Source organism: Leuciscus leuciscus (assembly GCF_965113295.1).
Source record: "Leuciscus leuciscus genome assembly, chromosome: 9".
In the NCBI taxonomy this organism is placed as follows: Eukaryota; Metazoa; Chordata; class Actinopteri; order Cypriniformes; family Leuciscidae; genus Leuciscus; species Leuciscus leuciscus.
Window position 1 is genome coordinate 10,423,012 of NC_138733.1, and position 21,557 is coordinate 10,444,568.

Sequence of the window (21,557 nt, forward strand, 5' to 3'; positions counted from 1 at the left end):
CGTGTCTGGACTCTGGACGGTCGAATGTGGATTCATCGACAACCCCCACCGAGCATATGAATGCGACGCTTTAATATACAAAACTACCTATAGGCTACATGTTGTCTAAAAAAAAAACGACGGACGCTGAAATGGTTTCTTCCATGTTTACATCTCTATAGCCTACAAGCCAGCAAAGTGAAAGTAGCCTTGAAATGTTTCACCATCAAAGTAGGCTAACTGCGTCACATTGTAATATCAGAAAAGGTGAGTAACAAATGTCATTATTTAATACAAAAAGCTAAGGTTATATTTATATCTGGTTGCCTATATGAACACCATTTGTAAAATCTCGAGAGAATGTATTGTCAGGCTACAAATGGTTCTATCACCAGTTCATTTGTAGGGCACTTACATGATTTGATATGATTATTTTAATAATTAGATTAATAATAATATAAAAAGACCTTAAGATAAATACTGGGCTTAAAACAATTTGAACAGCAAAAGATAACAATCCACTCATTTCAAAGGGACCTATGACATCATATAACATGAGAGTCATCTAAATTTAAATGATCTCATTGGTGTGGCTGTTGTGGTTCACGGTCTCATGGTGGCACAATCTGCTGCAGTAAAAAATGAGACGACTTTGATATGGTTCTTTTACATTTACCCAGTTTAAAATGAATGGTGTATAATTGCCTGTTTAAATAAGACTTGTTTCCTTTTTTTACATTATTTTAATTCCTCGCCATGGCAACACCGTTAGAGATATCCAATATCCGTTTTCAATTAAGCATCTTTAATGTATTGTCATCATGTTGAAAATGTTAATTTTATTATTAAGTCTGATTAAAAAAACAACAACAAACACACACACACACACACACACACACACACACACACACACACACACACACACACACACACACACACACACACACACACACACACACACACACACTTAAACCAAAAGAGACGACTTCCTGTTGGTATATGAGTGTAAATTAGACGTTTATTTATTTATTTATTTATTTATTTATTTATTTATTTTTATGGAAATTTAAGATAATTAAAACTAGGTTTAGTCTGTTCGGTTATTGTATTGGGGTTATATTATATCACAATTTATGTAGCTACTGGTGGCTATATTACATTTTCAAATGGCAAGACTGCATATATTTGATAACTAACAGTTTTTTATTTGAATACATTTTAAAATGAATTCCAATATTTGATATCAATATTTCTTTGTCTACTGTGAAACGCTGAATTTGTAATCACTAAACCACTTATTTTTTCATTCGTATAGGCTACTGTTATTTTTTCTGCTCGGTAAGTTGCTCCCCAAGAGTAAATTCATATAATTATTTAAATTAATCTTTAAAATTAAATTAATCTTAATTAAGCAACAATTGAAAATAATTGTTGTAGCACAGTGACAACTAATTAGTTATTGTTTTGAAAACCCCTTCTGTATGCAGTACAGTCCAGTCAGCAACCACATGTTTTTTAACAATTAGTTATGTATTTCTCAATACTAGTACATATTTTCAAAACTCTTCAGACTGTCAGTACAACCGCAGAGTCTGAGCTCTAAACTGTGGATCAGTTTGTCATTGCTTTGATACAAAATGCTTTCGATGACCATATTCTCTGTTAATTTTACACATTTACATAACACTTTCAAGCCTATTGTTTAAAATAACACTAATTATTAATATTGTGACTCTGTGTTGGTGTAGTTTTGTGAGTCAGTGTTTTGGTGAAAGTGGAAGAGATCCGCCTATCGAGCTCCAATATGGATGACACTCAAAAATCCAGTGATGATATTCATGCAGAAATCAGGTACTCTTATTAAAGACTTGAAATAATACATATTGATACACCAGTAGAATTCCACAGTGAAGTCAGGTATAAAGATATGTCAGTTTTATATTATAGTATAATTGCATGGTTGTATAGTATTATTTTTCTCCTAGTAACTGCATAAAAATTGCTTGAGTGTTTCCGGGACAAAAACTTGTAAAATGTTATAATGTTATGTGGTAACTGTATGCTATTTACAGAATAATTTACTCTGGAACATGGAATTATTGAAAAAGATGTTAATGTAGACATAATGGGTAGCAAGTGGTCCTTTGCCATTATTCCACATTTATATAATGGAGAAAGATATACTGTATGTGTACAGTAAATGTATATGTTCATATGTCTGAATGTTTTAAATCTAAAATGAACAAACCTTGGCACATCTTGGTACATGTGTTCCCTGAAGCAGGAAACAGAGACGTTACTTCGATATTGATGTATTGGGGTCTTACATGGGAGCCCAATCACCTCCAAGTGGTTACAAAACGAGCCAATGAACATTGGCCAGTGAGATTTGCATGCCGAGTCACACCTACCCGGACATACTGGTATGAATACATAGGACCGGCATTACTTACTTCATTCATGCTTTGTTGAGGAGCCGAGACAAGAGCCCGGCCATTCAGTGGTGGCTGTGGCAGGGGGAAGTGATGTCCATTTACATTAATTTCCTATAGATGTTCCCATTCAGTCAGTCAGTCACGTTTGTCTTTACGTCGATACTGACGTATTGGGGCCATATGGAAAGCGCCACAGCCACTGAACTGTGTTACAAGTGTTGGAGACGTAGATACTGGAAAGCAGCCGTGTGCCACAGCAAACTGCTCTCACAAAGTCGTAACCTACCCAGCGCCCCATGCAAGCCCGAGGGTAGAGCTCCATACCAGACGGGATGGAAGGGACAGGGACAGGACACTCTGAGGTGCCATATGGTGCCCCGTCCCTGAGAGAGCAGACCTGAGCCGCTGCTGACTCCTGAGGAGGAGTTGGCGGGTGAGTTGCGACATGCGACGGGGGCGAAGACCACCTTCACGGTTGATTTATGCTACGGTCGGTGTGTTGTCCGCCCGGACCAGTACATGCTTGCCGTGCAGCAAAAGTCGAAACCGGCGTAGGGCAAGGAGTACTGCTAGCAACTTGAGGCAATTGATATGCCACTGCAGTCGAGGTCCTGTCCAGGAGCCCGAGGCAGCATGCCCGTAGCAAACGTCACCCCAGCTGGTGGTGGAGGCATCTGTCGTGACAACAACATGCCTGGATACTAGTTCTAGAGACTCTCCGGCCCATAGAAATGCAAGGTCCGACGACGGGCTGAATGTTTGGCGACAGCTCGGTGTGATGGCCACACGGAGTGCGCCATGCCCATCTCGGGAGTCGGCTGTTTAGCCAGTGCTGAATCGGTCTCATATGCATCAATCCGAGCGGCATGACCACGGCTGCCGATGCCATATGCTCCATGAGCCTCTGAAATTGCTTCAGTGGAACCGCTATCTTCCGCCTGAACATATTCAGGCAGTTAAGCACCAACTGCGTACGGTCGTTGGTGAGATGTGCTGTCATAATGACGGAGTGCGACTCTACACTGAGATAAGAGATGCTCTGCATAGGGGAGAGCTTGCTCTTCTCCCAGTTGACCCGAAGACCCAAATGGGTTAAGTGCCTGAGCACCACATCCCTGTGTTCGCATAACTAATCTCGGGACGGAGCCAGGATGACCCAGGATGATAGTTGAGGATGTGAATGCCCACCTCCCTGAGCGGAGCAAGGGCAGCTTCTGCGACCTTGGTAAAGACGCAGGGAGACAGGGACAGCCCAAAGGGTAGGACTTTGTACTGATATGCTCGACCTTCGAACGCAAAGCGTAGAAACGGTCTGTGTCAAGGCAGAATCGAGACTTTGAAATTGAGCCAATGGGACGGGCTGGGAAGTGCTAGTCAGGCTCCGTATGAGTGGCACCAGCACTGGGGCAGCTCACGGTGGCTTGGTGGCAGTGTCACGCCGGGGCAAGATATGTTTTATGGCCTCAGTCTGCTTTTGGACTGCCGAGAACTGCTGGGAAAAGTCCTTGACAGTGTCGCCGAAGAGGCCTGGGAGATGGGGGCGTCGAGAAAGCAAACTTTGTCTGCGTCCTTCATCTCAGCCAGGTCCAACCAGAGATGATGCTCCTTGACCACCAGAGTGGACATCGTCTGGCTGAGGGCCCGCGCCATGACTTTCGTTGCCCGGAGGGAAAGGTCAGTCGCCGTGCGCAGTTCCTGCAACAACCCCGGCTCAGAACTACCCTCGTACAGCTCTTTGAGAGCTTTTGCCTGATGGACCGGCAGGATGGCCATGGCATGCAGGGCAGAGGCGGCCTATCCAGCTGCTGGGTAAGCCTTAGGAGCCAGAGCTGCCATCGTCTTACCCACCTTGGACGGGAGGTGCGGACAATTCCATCAGGTGGCGGCACTTTGCAGGCACAAGTGCACCACAATTGCATGCTCTACCTGTGGAACATCCACGTCACCCTTGGCAGCTCCGTCATCAAGGGTGGTGAGAGGGGTGGAGAAAGAAGAATTGCTTCGGGCAGTAAAAGGTGCCTTCCACGTCTTCTGAACCTCCTCATGCACCTCCGGGAAGAAAGGCACTGGAGCGATGCGCGGCTATGAACCGTGCACTGCACCCAGGAACCAATTATCCAACCACGAGCGCTCGGGACACAGTGGAGGGTTCCACTCAAGCCCAATGCCCGCGGCGGCCCGGGAAAGCATGGCTGTCAGCTCTGGATCTGATTCAGCACAAGCTACAATGCCGTTACCATCCACAAACTCTCTCTCAGCATGCTGTCTGACCGGTATGTGAGACACCGGTCATTGCTGTCAGATGAGGTCAGGGAACGACCACATCCAGAAACACACGGTCGAAAAGACATCTTGAAAAAGATGCTGATCGCTCGTGTTGCTCTTTTAGGGAACATGAATGCCGCTGAAATGCACCTTTACACCGGCAGAGGAGAACCCACGACGAGCTCGTGAAAAAAGATCGGAAATCGCACCTAAAAGCAATGAAAATTGCTTTTTGCTCTCTTATTTGAGAAATCTGCTCCACAGAAGAAGTGACTGGAATATGAGAGATTGTCTTCTTCCAACCGCTCAGCTCCGAAGCAAAATATGAATGAAGTGAGTAATGCCGGTCTTATTTATACCGTATGTCCGGGTAGGTGTGACTCGGCATGCAAATCTCACTGGCCAATTTTCATTGGCTCGTTTTGTTACCACTTGGAGGTGATTGGGCTCCCAGGCGAGACCCCAATACGTCAGTATTGACGTAACGTTGAACATGACTGACTGAATGGGAACAGTTAAGACTTATGGTGGAGATCATGTGAACTGGTGTCCAGTATAATGACCTCACTCTTTTTCCTTTATTCTAATCACAGACGAACATCAAGTTCATCAGATTCAGAAATAGCTGAGGTCTTGTCTATGATGAGAGCAATGTCTCTGCCGCGGTCTTTTCGTCACAGAAACCGCCACAGGTACAGATATACTAATAGCAGAACTTTTGTAATGTGCAATATGTTTTTTACATACAACTGGAAATTCTTTTCATTTATATTAGTATGCTATCCCGATATATAGATTAGAAAGCATATCTTCACAAAAATAAATGTTTAAATGTTGTCTCTTGAAAGTGGAAGTGTAAGTTTATTAATTTCGTTTTGCTAATGTGCTATACAGTAAGTATGTGATTTAGTGACATTTTTGTGTGCCTATATATTTGTGCCCTAAGTAAATAATTAAGTGTTTAAGATTGAAGTGGTTCTTATTAGAGGTCAGTTTAATGATGTCTGTTGTATATAATGTATTTATTTTAATTGAATGTGATTTTAGAGGTGCACCGAATGTTACAGTCTAAATGTTACACTCTTACAGTTCAGTCTGGCAGAAAAAATCAGACTCACCAGAGCCCAGCTGTGTGTCTATGGAGAGTGGCTGGTCTATGGATCCACCACCACTTTTAAGTACTAAAAAGAAATCATCCAACTCACCAGAGCCCAGCTTGGTGTCTATGAAGAGTGTCTGGTCTATGGATCCTCCACCACTTTTAAGTACTAAAAATAAATCATCAGACTCACCAGAGCCCAGCCGTGTGTCTATGAAAAGTGACTGGTCTATGGATCCACCACCACTTTTAAGTGCTAAAAAGAAATCATCCAACTCACCAGATCCCAGCTGTGTGTCTATGAAGCGTGGCTGGTCTATGGATCCAGCACTTTTAAGTGCTAAAAAGAAATCATCCGACTCACTGATCATGGATAAATTACTACGTATATCTGCATTCAGGTACAATATTTCAGCATACATATGGTATCAATATTGTTAAAACACTAAGGAAAAGCTCCAAACATTCACTGATTCACAGCACATTGTGATGAAGCTACACTCATGAACAGCTGGGAGTGTAAAGGCCTTTTGAAAAGGCTTGAGATAAAGTGGTCTTATTATGATTTTGCACTAATGGTTCCCCTAGGAACGCGTAACCGGGTCCTCAAACCGAACCGTCTGGACCACCAGGATGAACAGCGCTGTGACTTTAATCATGGTTAGTCACCATGTGCAGCTCAACCCGACTCAGAACTACCCTTGTGTATTATAAGTGTTTTGGCCTTCCACTGTACTTGCAGGGTGGCCATCACATGCAGGGAAGAGGCGGTCTGCAGTAGCACAGCCGCCCCATCATTGAGGATAGTGAGAGGAAAAACTTTTTTCTGCAGATTTAGGCATGTATGGCTTGCCATATTGGCGCCAATATGCTTCCATACTGACAAAGTTTTCCACACACATCCAGGAAGAAACGCTCAAGCCCTTATGAGAAAGTCAAGACGAACAACGTGCCGACGTGGTCATGCACTCATAAGAGAACATGAACAACCCACGAACACAGTCTCAGCATGTTTGCGATGTGATAGATGAGTGAGGGGCCCACAGGGATTGGTTACCGGGTGGGGAATCCCTCACTGTAATCCTCAGGTCACCCTGTCTATTCGGCGAAGTAGCCCTTTTCTGGTGCACCAGAAGAGGAACTTGATCGGGGTATAGATGAGGGGACTCCACCTCTTTGAGTCTAGACCGCGCATCTAGAGAGCCAAACGACGTGCCGTCAAATGAGGATAGGAAACGACCGCATCCAGAAACACACGGTTTGAATGACATCTTGAAAAAGACGCAGTGCCAAACTGTGTATGCTCTTTCAGGAAACTGCTCTCTCTGGTGCCGAGCGTACAGGGTTATGGTCGCTGCTACACAAACAGGATGATAGTACAATCCTGATGTGAGCACTCACATTCTCATTGAAGGCGCAACGTTTGAGCTGTGAAAACAGCTGTTTTGCTCTCTTTGAGATCGCAGCCAGCACTGTCTTTCGCTGTAATCCAACACCAACTTTGAAGAGGCATTCTCCCAAAGAAGCAGACTCATTTTTTTCATTTTTAAGTTAAAACAACTCTCAAATAAGATTTCAGAGCAGGAACAGTACAACCACTCGGCTCCGAAGCGAAAAGCAAATATGCAACGCACCTCTGCTCTTATGCTCTCGCTGCGAGGCAGAGCAGCTGATGCAATTATCGCATGGCAATGTGCATTGGCTCGTTTTGTTACACTCGAAGTAGATTGGTCTCTTAAGCCCAGGACACACCAAGCCGACGGTCAGACGTCGGGCAGTTTTTGTGTGTCGGCCAACTAAGTTTTCTCAGTGTGTCCCGCACAGTTGCGCACAGTCAGCTGAAATTGGTCCTCGTCTGCTTTTTTTTTGGCCAATTCGACATTGGGCCGTCGGGGAGAGAGATAACTCTGATTGGCTGTTCAGCTTAGTGAACGAGTCAGTGCACGAGAATAATAGCAAAACAGCGAGCAAAGAAGTCAAAACGGTACAGATAGAAGGCTTTTCTAATGTTACGTCATCTTACCTGAGTGTTCCTTGTTGAATAGGCTATTTCAATATTAACATGAGCGGAGTGGAATAAAGAAAGTGTTTAGCAGGTTTGATATTCAAAACGGTAAGCACGCACTGCTTTGTTTATGGTTTGTGTATTTGCAACCTGCAGCATCGGTTTCCCTTTTTGAATGACGAATATAGATGAATATATCTTCAGAAATAGACAGTTGTCTCATTTACACGCAGAACCATTTACATTCTAGCTGACAGTCAGCTGTAGTTCTCTCGGTATGTTCAAGTGCAGCTTTTTTCCCCCGACACAGGCGACGGGAGGCGACAAAACAATCAGCTTTCTTCAGCGCTAGTTCTTTGGCGTCGGTTTGGTGTGTCCCGGGCTTTAAAGCGATCCCAATCAGTACGGTACGTTCGACGTGAGTCAGAGACCAAACTGAAAGGGAACTAAAATATGTAGAAGAATATATATATATATATATATATATATATATTAGGGCTGGGAATCGATAAAAAAAAATTTACTAATTAATTGCACAATTTCTGTAATTAATTGCAATTAATTGCGCTTCCCCCAAGCTTGTAATCATCAATATTTAAACTTAGAATCACCTAATTAAACAACACAGGAAAAAAAGGGAACAGAAAATAGCCCTATATTAAAATATTAAACATCAATATATCAATATATTATTCTTTTTCAATAATCAATCAACATAATCAATTTAACAGATTATTATTATTTTTATTATTTTATTAATTATTAAAACAAAATATAGTCCTACAAAGCTATTATTACCAGAGCATGTGATCAGAGCAGGTCATTTTACCATTGTTGCCCAGCATGGCTATACCAGCTCAGCAAACAGAAGTCAACAGAGAAATTTCACGTTACTTGAGTGGACTTTACTTTCCCAGTGCTTAGTACATGATTGAAGCCTTTGGGCCGTTAACGACAGAGCCGCCGACACACACACACACACACACACACACGGAACGGAGAGCTCGCCGCTGCTGGGCCATTAACGACAGAGCGAGCCGACACACACACACACACACACACACACACACACACACACACACACACACGCACGCGGAGCACAGAGCGCGCCGACCGACCGACACACACACACACACACACTCACGCGCGCGTGCGCGCGGAGCACAGAGCGCGACGCACATACCGAGCGGAAAAGACCCGCTCATGAAAGCTGCCCGAGAATGAAACCTGACCACCGAACATGGAGGGGCGGGACGGCATATTTCGGCCTTTTTAATAGCAGACGCAACAGGAAATCATTAAAACGAGGCAAAAAAAAAAAAGTGCTGCGTCAATTGCGTTATTTTTTTTTTACGCGTTAAACATTTCAAATTAATCGCAAAGATTAACGCGTTAATTCCCCCAGCCCTAATATATATATATATATATATTAGTGGTGGGCCATTATCGGCGTTAACGTGCTGCGTTAACGTGAGACTCTTATCGGGCGATAAAAAAAAATATCGCCGTTAATCTATTCTCAAAGTTGGGTTGGGAGTTGGGTCTATACTACGCAAGCTATGATGACTTTCACCTTGATATTTTAGCGCGGATGTATACCTAGCCGAATTCGGTTCGGTGTTCGGTACGCATTTTCAAACCGAACGGTTCGTTGGACCATGATTTTTCCTGCCGACCAAAATTTAGTTATTTCAAATGTAGGCGGGTCGCGCATGGCAAGCGTGCACATAATGTAAGAGACGCTAGCGCGACCACAACATTGTCCGACATCAAATGGCAAACGTAATGTAAGCGGAACGAAACTGAGCTACTCGTTATTGTGTGGTTGACGGATCGTTTATCAGTTTGGACTAAAGCAGCGCAAGGTGATCTTGATCAAGCGACACTTACTACACAGCGCTAAGAGATCCAGTAAATAAATCATTTGAATTCGCTACTTAAGTAATAACATTGCTGCGAGATCTAGTTAGAAACATTCACATTTCTCTGTTATTAACGGATCAAACAGTGCGTGGAAGCCAGGAAGAAACATTGTGCCATGAATGAACTATCCAGTGTCCACAGATCTGCAACATTTACCATGGATTTACTGTAGTAACACTAACTGCAACCATGGAAGCTTGGCAAGAATAGTAGGCTATAATGCCTTCAAGTAACATTACGTTGGTTTTATTTTGACATTATGAATAAAATTGCTGCCCTCAAATGTTAATCTGAACTAAAAATAGACCTTTGTTTATAACTAGGCTACTACAATATTAGGCTACATTTCATTTTTTCCAAGGAGCTGTTTTGTTTTATATGCTCATAAGAAGAGTCTATTATAGCTCCATCATTGCTCAAAGTTTATAAAAAAAAAAAAAAATTCATACTTTATTATTTTAGTTTTAATAAAAAAAAAAAAAAAACTCTGGCATTTCTTCACAAGTTCTTTTAAAGGTGCTCTAAGTGATGCAACGCGTTTTTTAGGCCCAAACATTTTTTGTCACATACAGCAAACATCTCCTCACTATCCGCTAGCTGCCTGTCCCCTGAACACACTGTAAAAAAACGCGGTCTCTCTAGACACCACAGGCTCCACAAACTGCAACAAAAACAAACTGGGCTCACCCGCACCACGAAACACAACAAACAGTGCTCCAGCCAATCACAGACAAGAAGCATTGGAGGGTGGGGTTTGGGGGGTTAGTGCGCGTACACATGAAGGGGGTGTGTGGAGGAGAGAGAAGCATGAAGAGGGAAGTTTGAATTATGGCCGACACACGACCAAAGAGACAACGTTTCGATGAACAAATTGCATAGAAGAGGGACAAGGATAAGGCACGCGTGAAGTCCCGAATTTACATCGGAAAAACCTTCGAAAGGTGGCGAGAACTCCGCCGGCAGAAGGGCTTCCAATCCGACATTCAGTTGCTCTGTTTTTGCAGAGCAGGTAACGTTAAATCCATTTTTCTTTCTAAACTGACGTTCATGTTCGCCAAACCAACAAAAGCATGTAATTAGCTAGAACTATGCAGTCAGCGTTAACTTTGGTGAATACAACATATATGTTTCAGCTAGCGATCAATCTCTATTGTAAATGATCAAGCAAATTCACAGTAGGGCGACAATTTGAGTGAATGACTGTTTTCACCCACGGTTTGTTATGAATTTGAATGTTCATTTATAGGCTATTGACAACTTTGACTAAATTTGTTTACGCCGCCGCCGCCGTTGTTTATGCTCACTGGGAAACGCGAAGCTAACGTTATCTTGCTATTATTGCGTCCTTTTATGGGAGCTATATAACCTCAGGTGGCGAAACGATTAAGATAATGTTTCTCTTTTTCTGCATTCTGTTCTGCAATATATAAATGCATTTATCTAACTTGGCGACATTACACATTGAATGAAGTATCAGTAAAACTTAACTTTGTTTGTAGTGACTATTTTGACTTTCCTTAATGCCGGAAGGGAGGGGAGGAGGGAGGAGACGGGATGAGGAGGAGGGAGGGTCTAGCTAGCCTCCGTTTTGTTTGACAACAATTCGAATGTCAACAAGAAGTTACGACTCCCGGGATCGCTTAGAGCACCTTTAAATGTCACTTTGTATTTAAGAAACACGTGCCCTTTAGTCATTATTTGGGTAGCACACATATTCTGAATGCCTTTGGCAGAATTCAAATGAGCCATTTTAATCTAGATTAAAATAAATTCCATAAATAAATCCATAAATTCCAAGATTACAGTGAGATTAATCTAGATTAAAAAAATTAATCTATGCCCACCACTAATTATATATATATATATTAGGGGTTGTACCGACTAGTCGATTAGTCGACCTTAATGCAATGCTGTGACGCTTTAAGCTTGACGTCGACTAGTCGCGTTGATCATGTGACACTATGATTGTCACCATCAAGTGTGTGGAAATACTTCACTAAAGATGAAGCTTGTAAAAATGTCACTTGGAAAGTAAGTCTGTCCTGAAGTAAAACAAAAGTACAAGTGCAATGCACACTCATCTGAAAAGGCATCCGCTAATGTTAAGTGAGGAATGCAAATCATCTCGACAGCAGTAAATTTACCCTTCGCAGGGAGTTTGATTGACAGGCGATCTGACCAATCATGATCCGCCGAATCCGCCATTTCTGTCCGACAAATATGGAGCTTATAATATGACAAAATGATTTGAATTTGAATTGTGTAAATTTGAATTATTTGCAAGTGTAATCTAACTAAATTGAATTTTAGGTGGTAGTTTAAATAGTTCTGAATTTGATTTGTTTTAAATGAATATTGAACGTTTGAAATTTAACAAATTGAAATGTTTTTATGGCTGAATTTTATAGACATGTATTTTCAAACAGCTAGTTTTTTTGTTCTGAATTCGTATAGTGCAAATATTCAGTTTAAAACAATACAGATTCAAGTTTTCAAGATGAAGAAATTCGGAACTTCAAATTCAGTTTTCTAAAATTCAAGTTAAAAAATTCAAGTTCAAAAATTCAGATCTTACAGAAAGTAGGTCACAGGTCATCCACAGGGAAGAGTAAAGGATCTCAGATAAGTCGAACAGAGCATTTTGGCTGGACTGCAGTAGTTTTCTGCCGCAAACGCGGTGGTGGTTCACGAGAATCCGTGTATCTTTCGTTCAGTCGTTTTTTTATTTAATATTAAGAGTAGAAAAATGAGAAAACAGCTTGAGTATTAGATTTCTTCTAATATTCTAGTAATAATAGTCCGCTGCAGCAGTTGCACGGAGCTTACAAAACGCGTGTATTGCAACTATAGGCTACATTTAATTTTCTCATCAAACAACTAGACTAGCGAATGGCTCGGCACAACAGAAGAGCTTAGACAGGGCTTTCTCTCTGTGTAGACCAGCAGTTGGTCTGATTCTGAATTTGCCTATTTTCTCGACTGTATAGGCTAAGTCACGTTTTATCATGAAACACGCTCTGATTTATTCCAAAGTGACTCAGGCATATATAATGCATTTAATGTTAAATAATCTAAATGTTGACTTTCAAAAGTAGGCGCGCCAAGAAGACTATTCTCTGTATTTTGGTTCATTTTTGGTGAGCGCCAGAAAGATCTAAAGAGACCGAGACGCGCTAAAGCAGCGCATCATGTTGTTTTATTTATTTTTCAATGGCATGATATTTTGTAGTCATTTTGAATGTACACAAATAAAAATATACATTTGACTGTTTCGGATGATGTCATATTATCTGTATGACTATAAATAACAGAGTATTAAGTTATTTCCCAGCAGTGGAACAAATCCAAGTGATGGCGCTCGCGCATCGCGCTCTCACACAGCATAGGCCTAGTATCAGTTCTGGCGTTGCTTCATATCGCAGACTGTTCATTATCAAAATGAAACACAGTCAACCAAACATATAAAAAGTTATTCTGCATAATTTAATTGGTCTGTTGTACAATATTAAGGGCAAGCTGTGCCACACACAGTCCCACTCCAAACATTTCCCTTGCTGTGAAGACGCTGATTTAGCCTATAGGCCTACGTGTATTTTGGGACTCGACTGAAGTATGAAGCCTTCTTTATATTAATAGTTAGCATCCACATGTTACATTGCAATGAAAACTTTTGACTGAATGAGAGATGCGCGACCGTTTCGATTTAAATAAATTTGTTTAGGCTTGGCGTTTATAAAGGGCACAATATAGGCTATTTTTATAGTCTGTAGCCAATATATTATTTTATTATAGCCTAGCCTACATACTTATTTTTCATTCTTGTTGTTTTTTGCATTCATTTGTCATAAGGGAAAGTAAAATAGGCAATACATAGCCTACATGTTAATAGTGTTTATCATGTAAATGCTGTATTTTATTTACAGGTCTTTTACACTATTGCTGAATAGGCTAATATAAAAAAAAATACAAATAATTATGACGCCTTTCTCTCTCAACATGATCCAGTGTGACTTGCACTCATGTGCATGCGACTTATTTTCTGGCAAATACGGTCAGTTAAAAAATGTTGCTGTATTGTTACAAAATGCATAGAGTGGAGACCATTTGGGCAAAAAAACATATTGTGTTCATTACCCCCACCCACATTTGGGCTTAATCACTGTTATTATTAGGAAATGTATTTAGGTGTAGACAAAATCAGTTATGTTTATTTATAAATATGAACGTACCTCGCATTTCCCGGACACTAGCCGTTAGTCTACTTCTTTGGCCTATTTTTTTTAGCTGGCCAGTTCTCAAAATCTGTGTGGAAAAGCTGCGGAGCGAGGAGAGAACGCACAATGGCTTTGCTTTGGAATTTTTTATTTTTTTATTTTTTTATTTTTAAGTTTAGTTGCCAGAGAAAATAACACACCGTTTTGTTTAACATCAATTGATACTCAATATTAATTAAATAAATAAATATAATGTCAGAGAATGCACAAAGCGCATCCTTTTGAGATGTAAATTATAATAGGCTACATTTTAATAAAACACACAAGGCCTACATCATAAAACTCAGAAGATTATGTATTTTAATATTATATTATAATACAAATAAAAAGGCGTCATACTTCAGTCGAGTCCCAAAATACACGTATAGGCTAAATCAGCGTCTTTACAGCAAGGGAAATGTTTGGAATAACAAGTAGGACTGCGGCACAGCTTGCCCTTCATATTGTACAACAGACCAATTAAATTATGCAGAATAACTTTTTATATGTTTGGTTGACTGTGTTTCATTTTGATAATGAACAGTCTGCGATATGAAGCAACGCCAGAACTGATACTAGGCCTATGCTGTGTGAGAGCGCGATGCGCGAGCGCCATCACTTGGATTTGTTCCACTGCTGGGAAATAACTTAATACTCTGTTATTTATAGTCATACAGATAATATGACATCATCCGAAACAGTAAAATGTATATTTTTATTTGTGTACATTCAAAATGACTACAAAATATCATGCCATTGAAAAATAAATAAAACAACATGATGCGCTGCTTTAGCGCGTCTCGGTCTCTTTAGATCTTTCTGGCGCTCACCAAAAATGAACCAAAATACAGAGAATAGTCTTCTTGGCGCGCCTACTTTTGAAAGTCAACATTTAGATTATTTAACATTAAATGCATTATATATGCCTGAGTCACTTTGGAATAAATCAGAGCGTGTTTCATGATAAAACGTGACTTAGCCTATACAGTCGAGAAAATAGGCAAATTCAGAATCAGACCAACTGCTGGTCTACACAGAGAGAAAGCCCTGTCTAAGCTCTTCTGTTGTGCCGAGCCATTCGCTAGTCTAATTGTTTGATGAGAAAATTAAATGTAGCCTATAGTTGCAATACACGCGTTTTGTAAGCTCCGTGCAACTGCTGCAGCGGACTATTATTACTAGAATATTAGAAGAAATCTAATACTCAAGCTGTTTTCTCATTTTTCTACTCTTAATATTAAATAAAAAAACGACTGAACGAAAGATACACGGATTCTCGTGAACCACCACCGCGTTTGTGGCAGAAAACTACTGCAGTGCAGCCAAAATGCTCTGTTCGACTTATCTGAGATCCTTTACTCTTCCCTGTGGATGACCTGTGACCTACTTTCTGTAAGATCTGAATTTTTTAACTTGAATTTTTGAACTTGAATTTTAGAAAACTGAATTTGAAGTTCCGAATTTCTTCATCTTGAAAACTTGAATCTGTATTTTTTTAAACTGAATATTTGCACTATACGAATTCAGAACAAAAAAACTAGCTGTTTGAAAATACATGTCTATAAAATTCAGCCATAAAAACATTTCAATTTGTTAAATTTCAAACGTTCAATATTCGTTTAAAACAAATCAAATTCAGAACTATTTAAACTACCACCTAAAATTCAATTTAGTTAGATTACACTTGCAAATAATTCAAATTTACACAATTCAAATTCAAATCATTTTGTCATATTATAAGCTCCATAGACAAAGCAGTCAGGAGAGTTAGTAGATTAACGTTGGAGGATTTGAACTTGAATAACGCCGTGTACTGACGTCTTTCTGCAGTTACAGTAAAACAACATTCCTTCTTATGTATATTCATGTTTATTTGATGCTATAAATTAACTAGAAGGAAGAGATGATTGGTTCACGAGCAGCTTTAAGAGGCTCTACAGCGATCTGCCACAACACATTAAAGAGCCACAAAACGGTATTTGTTTACATTTCTTTATAAAATGACCAAATATGAAAGTTGAGACTTTGTTTACATATTAAAAGTAACCTGCTCTGTCCTGTCTGTCAGCACGTTGTCAGTGTCCTCTCTGCTCCGCGATGTATATTTCACTGTGTCGGACATAGCAACAGTAACTAAAGGGGGAGGGTCTTTGCGAACGGTCAATTAGAAACTTCACTAAACATGCAAACCATGATCGAAAAGTAAAAACTGTGAATGAGCAGGACTGTGACAGTGAGTAGGCTTACTTACATTACTTGTTTGCACTAAAACGGGAGTTATTGTTGCATTGTTACCGTTAAGTTGCAACATATTATTAACTGTCTGTCAGCATCTGTATCATTTTCTGCTAATAAATTGCAAATTGGGGCATGTTGCAAAGCAGTCCCATCTCTTGTGTTTTTATGAATGACGTGAGGGACTAGTCAACGTCGACTCGACTTTGATGTCATAACAGTCGATTTAAAAAAATCTGAAGTCGTTCAACCCCTAATATATATATCAGAGTTTCCGCTAGAAAAAAATGGTGCCGGTCAAAATGACCGGCAGAGGTTTCGTTTTCCGGACATTTTGATGATTTGCCGGTCAAATATCGCCTCTTAATTAGTCAAGTTGAGGAAAACTGGAGGCAGGCTATGGAATTTAAAAAATGACATAATCAGGCTGTAAAGAATGCAACATGTTTATTAGCCTAACTTTCAAATAGACGGAAAAAAACATGAACGTCCGATTGGCGTCAATCAACGCCAATTGTTTTTACTATGGTTTCACATTCATAGTTTAACAAACCAATCCCCCTTCCCCACATCTGAATAGTAGCCTATTGTTTTTACTCAAGCGAACTTAATTATACTCTCTCAGTATGTCTCATTTAGCTGGTAACATTTAAATTGGCCACCGTGAAATGACTCCTTGTCAAATGAACTGGAACAAACAAATGACTAGGCCTATAACATTGTCTTGCGTCATTTTAGGCTACTTTTTACGCTGTTTTGCAGTGCTGAATTGTGCAGCTGCCGACCTAAAACGTCCTTTTTTCTCTCACGATAAGTCATTTAAAAAAATCACGGCAACAGACGTTTAGGCCTATATAATATCACAGCCACCGCATTAGACATTATTATTATTATTATTATTATTATTATTAATGGAAGGAGACGTGGCGTGTTATCCAAGAATTAATGGCAGGGAAAGACCCTTGTAGCCCACTGCGAACGACACATAAGGAGTTTCTGGGTGTTTCGCCTTAATTTCTGCTCCGAGGTTTTGATTGTGGCATTTATTTGAGATTTAGAATCCAGTATTCCTATAAGCTAATTATTGTTTCTTTTATGAATTTAATAAAGAACTCTGTCTCGTATTCTGTCCAAACGATCCATGTAGGCTACTTTTGTGTCCATTCGTTTTTCCTTTTTTAACCCGTAATTGAAAAACGAAAAATGAACGGTTGTTGTCTTTTTAAAACGCAAAGTTGAACACCAAAATTTTAATTTGAACTGGCTACACCAACTGCTGCGCAAAAAAGTAAATACAGACAAATTTTCTGATTTTTGTTTATGACTTTTTGCCCCTTTATTAAACATTTAAAATATTCACAAATTAATATGGAAAACATGTCAATTTTACTAGTTTTCTAAAGCCAAATTAGAACCTGGAATTGATGTTTTTCCCGCAGTGCTGAATGAGAAGATCCATTAATATTATTAATAAACTATTGTTTTCTAAGTGTCGGCTAAAATCACATCTCCATCTCCGCTGTTAAGCAGATGTGCACCTTTCTTACGGATTACATAATCAGAAGGTATTAGCTTTCGATTCAAATTTGTTCGTTTTAAAGTGGACATTTCAAGCTTTATATTGTTGCAATAGAATACTCCTTTATAGCCTACATAGGCTATATTTTGTTTCAGTTCTCGCGCTCCAGTTTACGGAGATCATGAAAGTGCGTCTGATTGTTTTATTTTATTTTACAAAAGCACAACGTTTTCTTGTTATTGTGAGTTTACACAAATAAAAGTAGTTGAGAATAATGTATTATTATTTTCTGTCTGACCAGAAGTGATAGAGTATTTTAAGTTGTTTCCACTGTTATTGCAAGTGTTCGCGCCCGCGCCTCCGTGCCATGCAGTGCGCACTTCACACTCAGCTTTGTTCCTTTTTTGCATAAAAGCGTCTTCTAAATATAGCCTATTAAATGTTATAATATAATAAAATTATATAAAATTATTATTATTTGCGTAGCTATACATGGACCTCAAACACACCGCGTCTTCTAAGTCAGGTGACTGTAAATGCGCAAAAACTGTTTCCATTGCAGTTTTGCGAAATATTCCTTTTTTGAATTGCCTGAAAAAACTCCTCATGCGAGCATATTAACTTTTTTGCGATAAACGGGAGTTTTTGCGAAATTGACGTGTTTCCATTGTGCGTATTTTTAATTCGCAATTTCAATTTGCGCAATTTTAAGGGTAGCCTAATGGAAACGCGGCTGTCTCTCCACAACTTGCAATGCGCGTAAGCCGCCTAACCTTGTTCTCCGCAAGGCGACTTCGCTGCTTTGATCCGATTCTGCTTTTTCTCGGGTGGTGGTGGAGCTGTCTGGACATCTGAGGCTTCAGGCGTTCCTGATTCACCATCGTCCGTCGCGTCTGGCCTCTGAAAAAAGCTTTTACGGGCGGCTAGTCTGCCTGGGCCTGGCCATATTTGAAACGTCTCACTCATTCGTTCGTTGTTTAGGTCTATATTACAGCCGTTTTAGGCGTGCGCTTTATTTGAAATGCAGCATGCGATGTTGTTTAATAACTTTCAAACGGTAGAGCCTGTTCCTTTATAATATAGCCAATGGTCGGTGTATTTTTGCTTTATACATTTTAGGCTTATTCTCAAATTCAAATTGTGTTAGGGGGGCGGGATTATTAGGCAATTTTAATCGGACAATTTGACCGGAGAGATTTAATTTTGTCGGACATTAAAAAAAATTTCCGGCCAATGTCCGGCAATTACCGGACAACGGAAACCCTGATATATATATATATATATATGTATATATATATATATATATATATATATTCTTTTTTTCTTTCTGGAAAACCAAAGAATGTGCAGGACCTTGAGTACTTTTTTAAATAACAGTGGGCAGTTCTGCTCAGGGCAAACAAGGGACTCATGAACAACTATCACAAAACTAAAAGTAAAAAAAAAAAAAAAAAAAAATACAAATGCAAATAGAAAAGAAGTATATTTAACATTTTGCAAATTATGCAAGGTTTATGAACATTTCTGAACACAACTGTATCTCACTGGCCAATTTTCATTGGCTCGTTTTGTTACCACTTGGAGGTGATTGGGGTCTCGCCTGGGAGCCCAATCACCTCCAAGTGGTAAGGTAGCAAAGTTTCTTGATTATTACGCAGGAATGAGAGTATAGTTCCTAGCCATATCAGCCTAGAAAATCGCAACTTTTCATTTTCCGTCGGTCTTAGTGCACGATGTAACTACAGAAGAGTCAAGTTTTAAATAGGAAAAATATCGAATCTCTTTGGTCATTTTTTTGAGAGAGATGCTAATGGTCTTGTCCGATTCAATGATCTATGCTAAGCTATGCTAAAAGTGGTACCGCCAGACCCGGAGATCGGCTGAATGGATTCGAAAACGGTAAAACTCAACTGTTTAACTCTGGGGGAGTTGTAAAATGAGCCTATTTCCAAAAAAAGTGGAGTATCCCTTTAAGTGGAATCTTGCTTTTTATTTATATTCCAGTTTTTTATTTCTATGATGTTAGTCTTTTTTTTTTTTTTTGGTTGCTTTTTTCATTAGTTTGCTTTAGTTATATTGATTTCTTTACTTTTTGTTTCTCTAGTCTTTCTTATCAGTTTAATTTTGGTTTTCTTTATTGTTACTATATCTTGTCTGTCTTGTCTTGAGTCTTGTATGTTCTTCTGTGTTTCCCTGCCCTGTATCCGGAGTTCCCTGGCCACTGACTCTACTGCATGGCAGCCTGACTGGTGCAAGCCTCTGGTTCTGTGAGCCTCTGCCTGGCAGCAAGACTGGTGCTACATCTGAGATCTACATCAAGCTATAAGTTCCTTGTGTTCCTGCCTGGTCTTTCCTTCAGAGCTGCCTCTATTGTACTCACATCATTGCCATCTTACTGACGATCTGAGTGGTCACCCATCCTGCCTGTCGTCGTGACGACTGCCCTGCCCTACATTTTGAATTGTGGTTCACGCTTCACTCTCCCTGTTGTCTCAAGTCTTCAGTTTTGTCAATAAAAACCCCTTGTCTACTCATTTGCATCTGGGTCCTATCTCTTGCAGAACTGTGACACTTTTTGGCAAGCACAGAGGTAAGATGTTTCTTGTAGTTGGTCACCAGGTTTGCACACATCTCAGGAGGGATTTTGGTCAATTCCTCATTACAGATTCTCTCTAAATCCTTAAGGTTTCTTGGCTGACGCTTTGCAACTCGAAGTCTCAGCTCTCTCCTCAGGTTTTCTATTGGATTAAGGTCTGGAGACTGGCTAGCCCACTCCAAGACCTTAATGTGATTCTTCTTGAGTCACTCCTTTGTTGCCTTGGCCGTATTTTTTGGGTCATTGTCATGCTGGAAGTCCCATCCACGACCCATCTTCAGTGTTCTGTCTGAGGGAAGGAAGTTTTCCAAGATTTTATGGTACATGGGCCTGTCCATCAGCCCCTCAATACCTGTACCCTTACCAGAGAAATAGCCCCAGAGCATAATGTTTCCACCTCCGTGCCTGACTGTAGGGATGGTGTTCTTTGGGTCATAGTCAGCATTTCTCTTCCTCCAAACACGGCGAGTTGAGTTGATGCCAAAGAGCTCAATTTTGGTCTCATCTGACCACAGTACTTTCTCCCAAGCCTTCTCAGAATCATTTAGATGTTCATTGGCAAACTTCAGGTGGGCTTGTACATGAGCCTTCTTGAGCAGGGGGACTTTGCGGGCGCCACAGTATTTCAATCCATTGTGGCGTAGTGTGTTTCCAATGGTTTGCTTGGTGAATGTGGTCCCAACTGCCTTGAGATCATTAACAAGCTCCTACTGTGTAGTTATGGACTGATCCCTAACCTTTCTCATGATCATTGTTACCCCATGAGGCCAGATGGTTATTTTGTCTACAATCTTGTCCCTGATGTCCTTTGACAGCTCTTTGGTCTTGCTCATGGTGGTGAAGAGGTTGTAATGTAAGATACAGATTCTGTGGATAGGTGTCTTTTATACACATAACGATAGAGGTCGACCGATAGTGGATTTTACCGATAACGATAGCTAGGTTGGGCCATACTTGCCGATAACCGATTAATCAACCGATAGTTTTTAAAATTGATACTGGATAAAAACAAACATAACACTCCAAGTAAAACAGTGCTGAACTTTATTATAAAAATAATAAAACTGTATTGAACCATGAAAACATGCTAAATGAAATAAATATATAATATGAATAAATATTGAAGTCAATAAAAGACATTCATTCAAACTGAAACAAAAAGTAATACTCTAAATAACAAATAAAACCAGTTACACTATTAAACTGTTATTTTTCAAGCCAACTTGATGAATAAAAAAGTAACAAAAT

At 40.0% G+C, this 21,557-nt stretch overlaps 1 protein-coding gene, 2 long non-coding RNA genes and 1 pseudogene across 4 annotated transcripts in view; 3 read left to right on the forward strand and 1 right to left on the reverse strand.

Moving 5' to 3' along the window:
- Window positions 1–21,557, forward strand: part of LOC309506215 (NACHT, LRR and PYD domains-containing protein 12-like) — a 239,496-nt pseudogene that overhangs the window by 55,812 nt on the left and 162,127 nt on the right. The gene's annotated exons all lie outside the window — the stretch shown is intronic.
- Window positions 55–8,026, forward strand: LOC309506406 (uncharacterized protein). Its single transcript, XM_082180331.1, has 4 exons — window positions 55–246; window positions 1,728–1,830; window positions 5,273–5,371; window positions 5,769–8,026. Exons 2-4 carry the CDS (start codon window positions 1,784–1,786, stop codon window positions 6,217–6,219), a joined length of 597 nt encoding a protein of 198 aa, XP_082036457.1. The 5' UTR covers window positions 55–246; window positions 1,728–1,783; the 3' UTR covers window positions 6,220–8,026.
- Window positions 15,072–20,247, forward strand: LOC309506499. Its single transcript, XR_014208809.1, has 2 exons — window positions 15,072–16,986; window positions 18,431–20,247. It is a non-coding gene; the product is annotated as an uncharacterized lncRNA (long non-coding RNA).
- LOC309506453 overlaps window positions 15,947–21,557 on the reverse strand; it is a 191,062-nt gene continuing 185,451 nt past the window's right edge. Inside the window, exon 3 of the long non-coding RNA XR_014208755.1 lies at window positions 15,947–19,066. This is a non-coding gene — a long non-coding RNA (uncharacterized lncRNA). The remainder of the gene's footprint in view (window positions 19,067–21,557) is intronic.

Excerpts from the sequence above, each read along its gene's own strand:
- LOC309506406 (XM_082180331.1), top strand. The coding sequence starts at position 1,784 with ATGGATGACACTCAAAAATCCAGTGATGATATTCATGCAGAAATCAG. Across the intron at positions 1,831-5,272 it reads GATATTCATGCAGAAATCAG|ACGAACATCAAGTTCATCAG; the intron begins GTACTCTTATTA and ends TTCTAATCACAG. Across the intron at positions 5,372-5,768 it reads CGTCACAGAAACCGCCACAG|TTCAGTCTGGCAGAAAAAAT; the intron begins GTACAGATATAC and ends ACACTCTTACAG.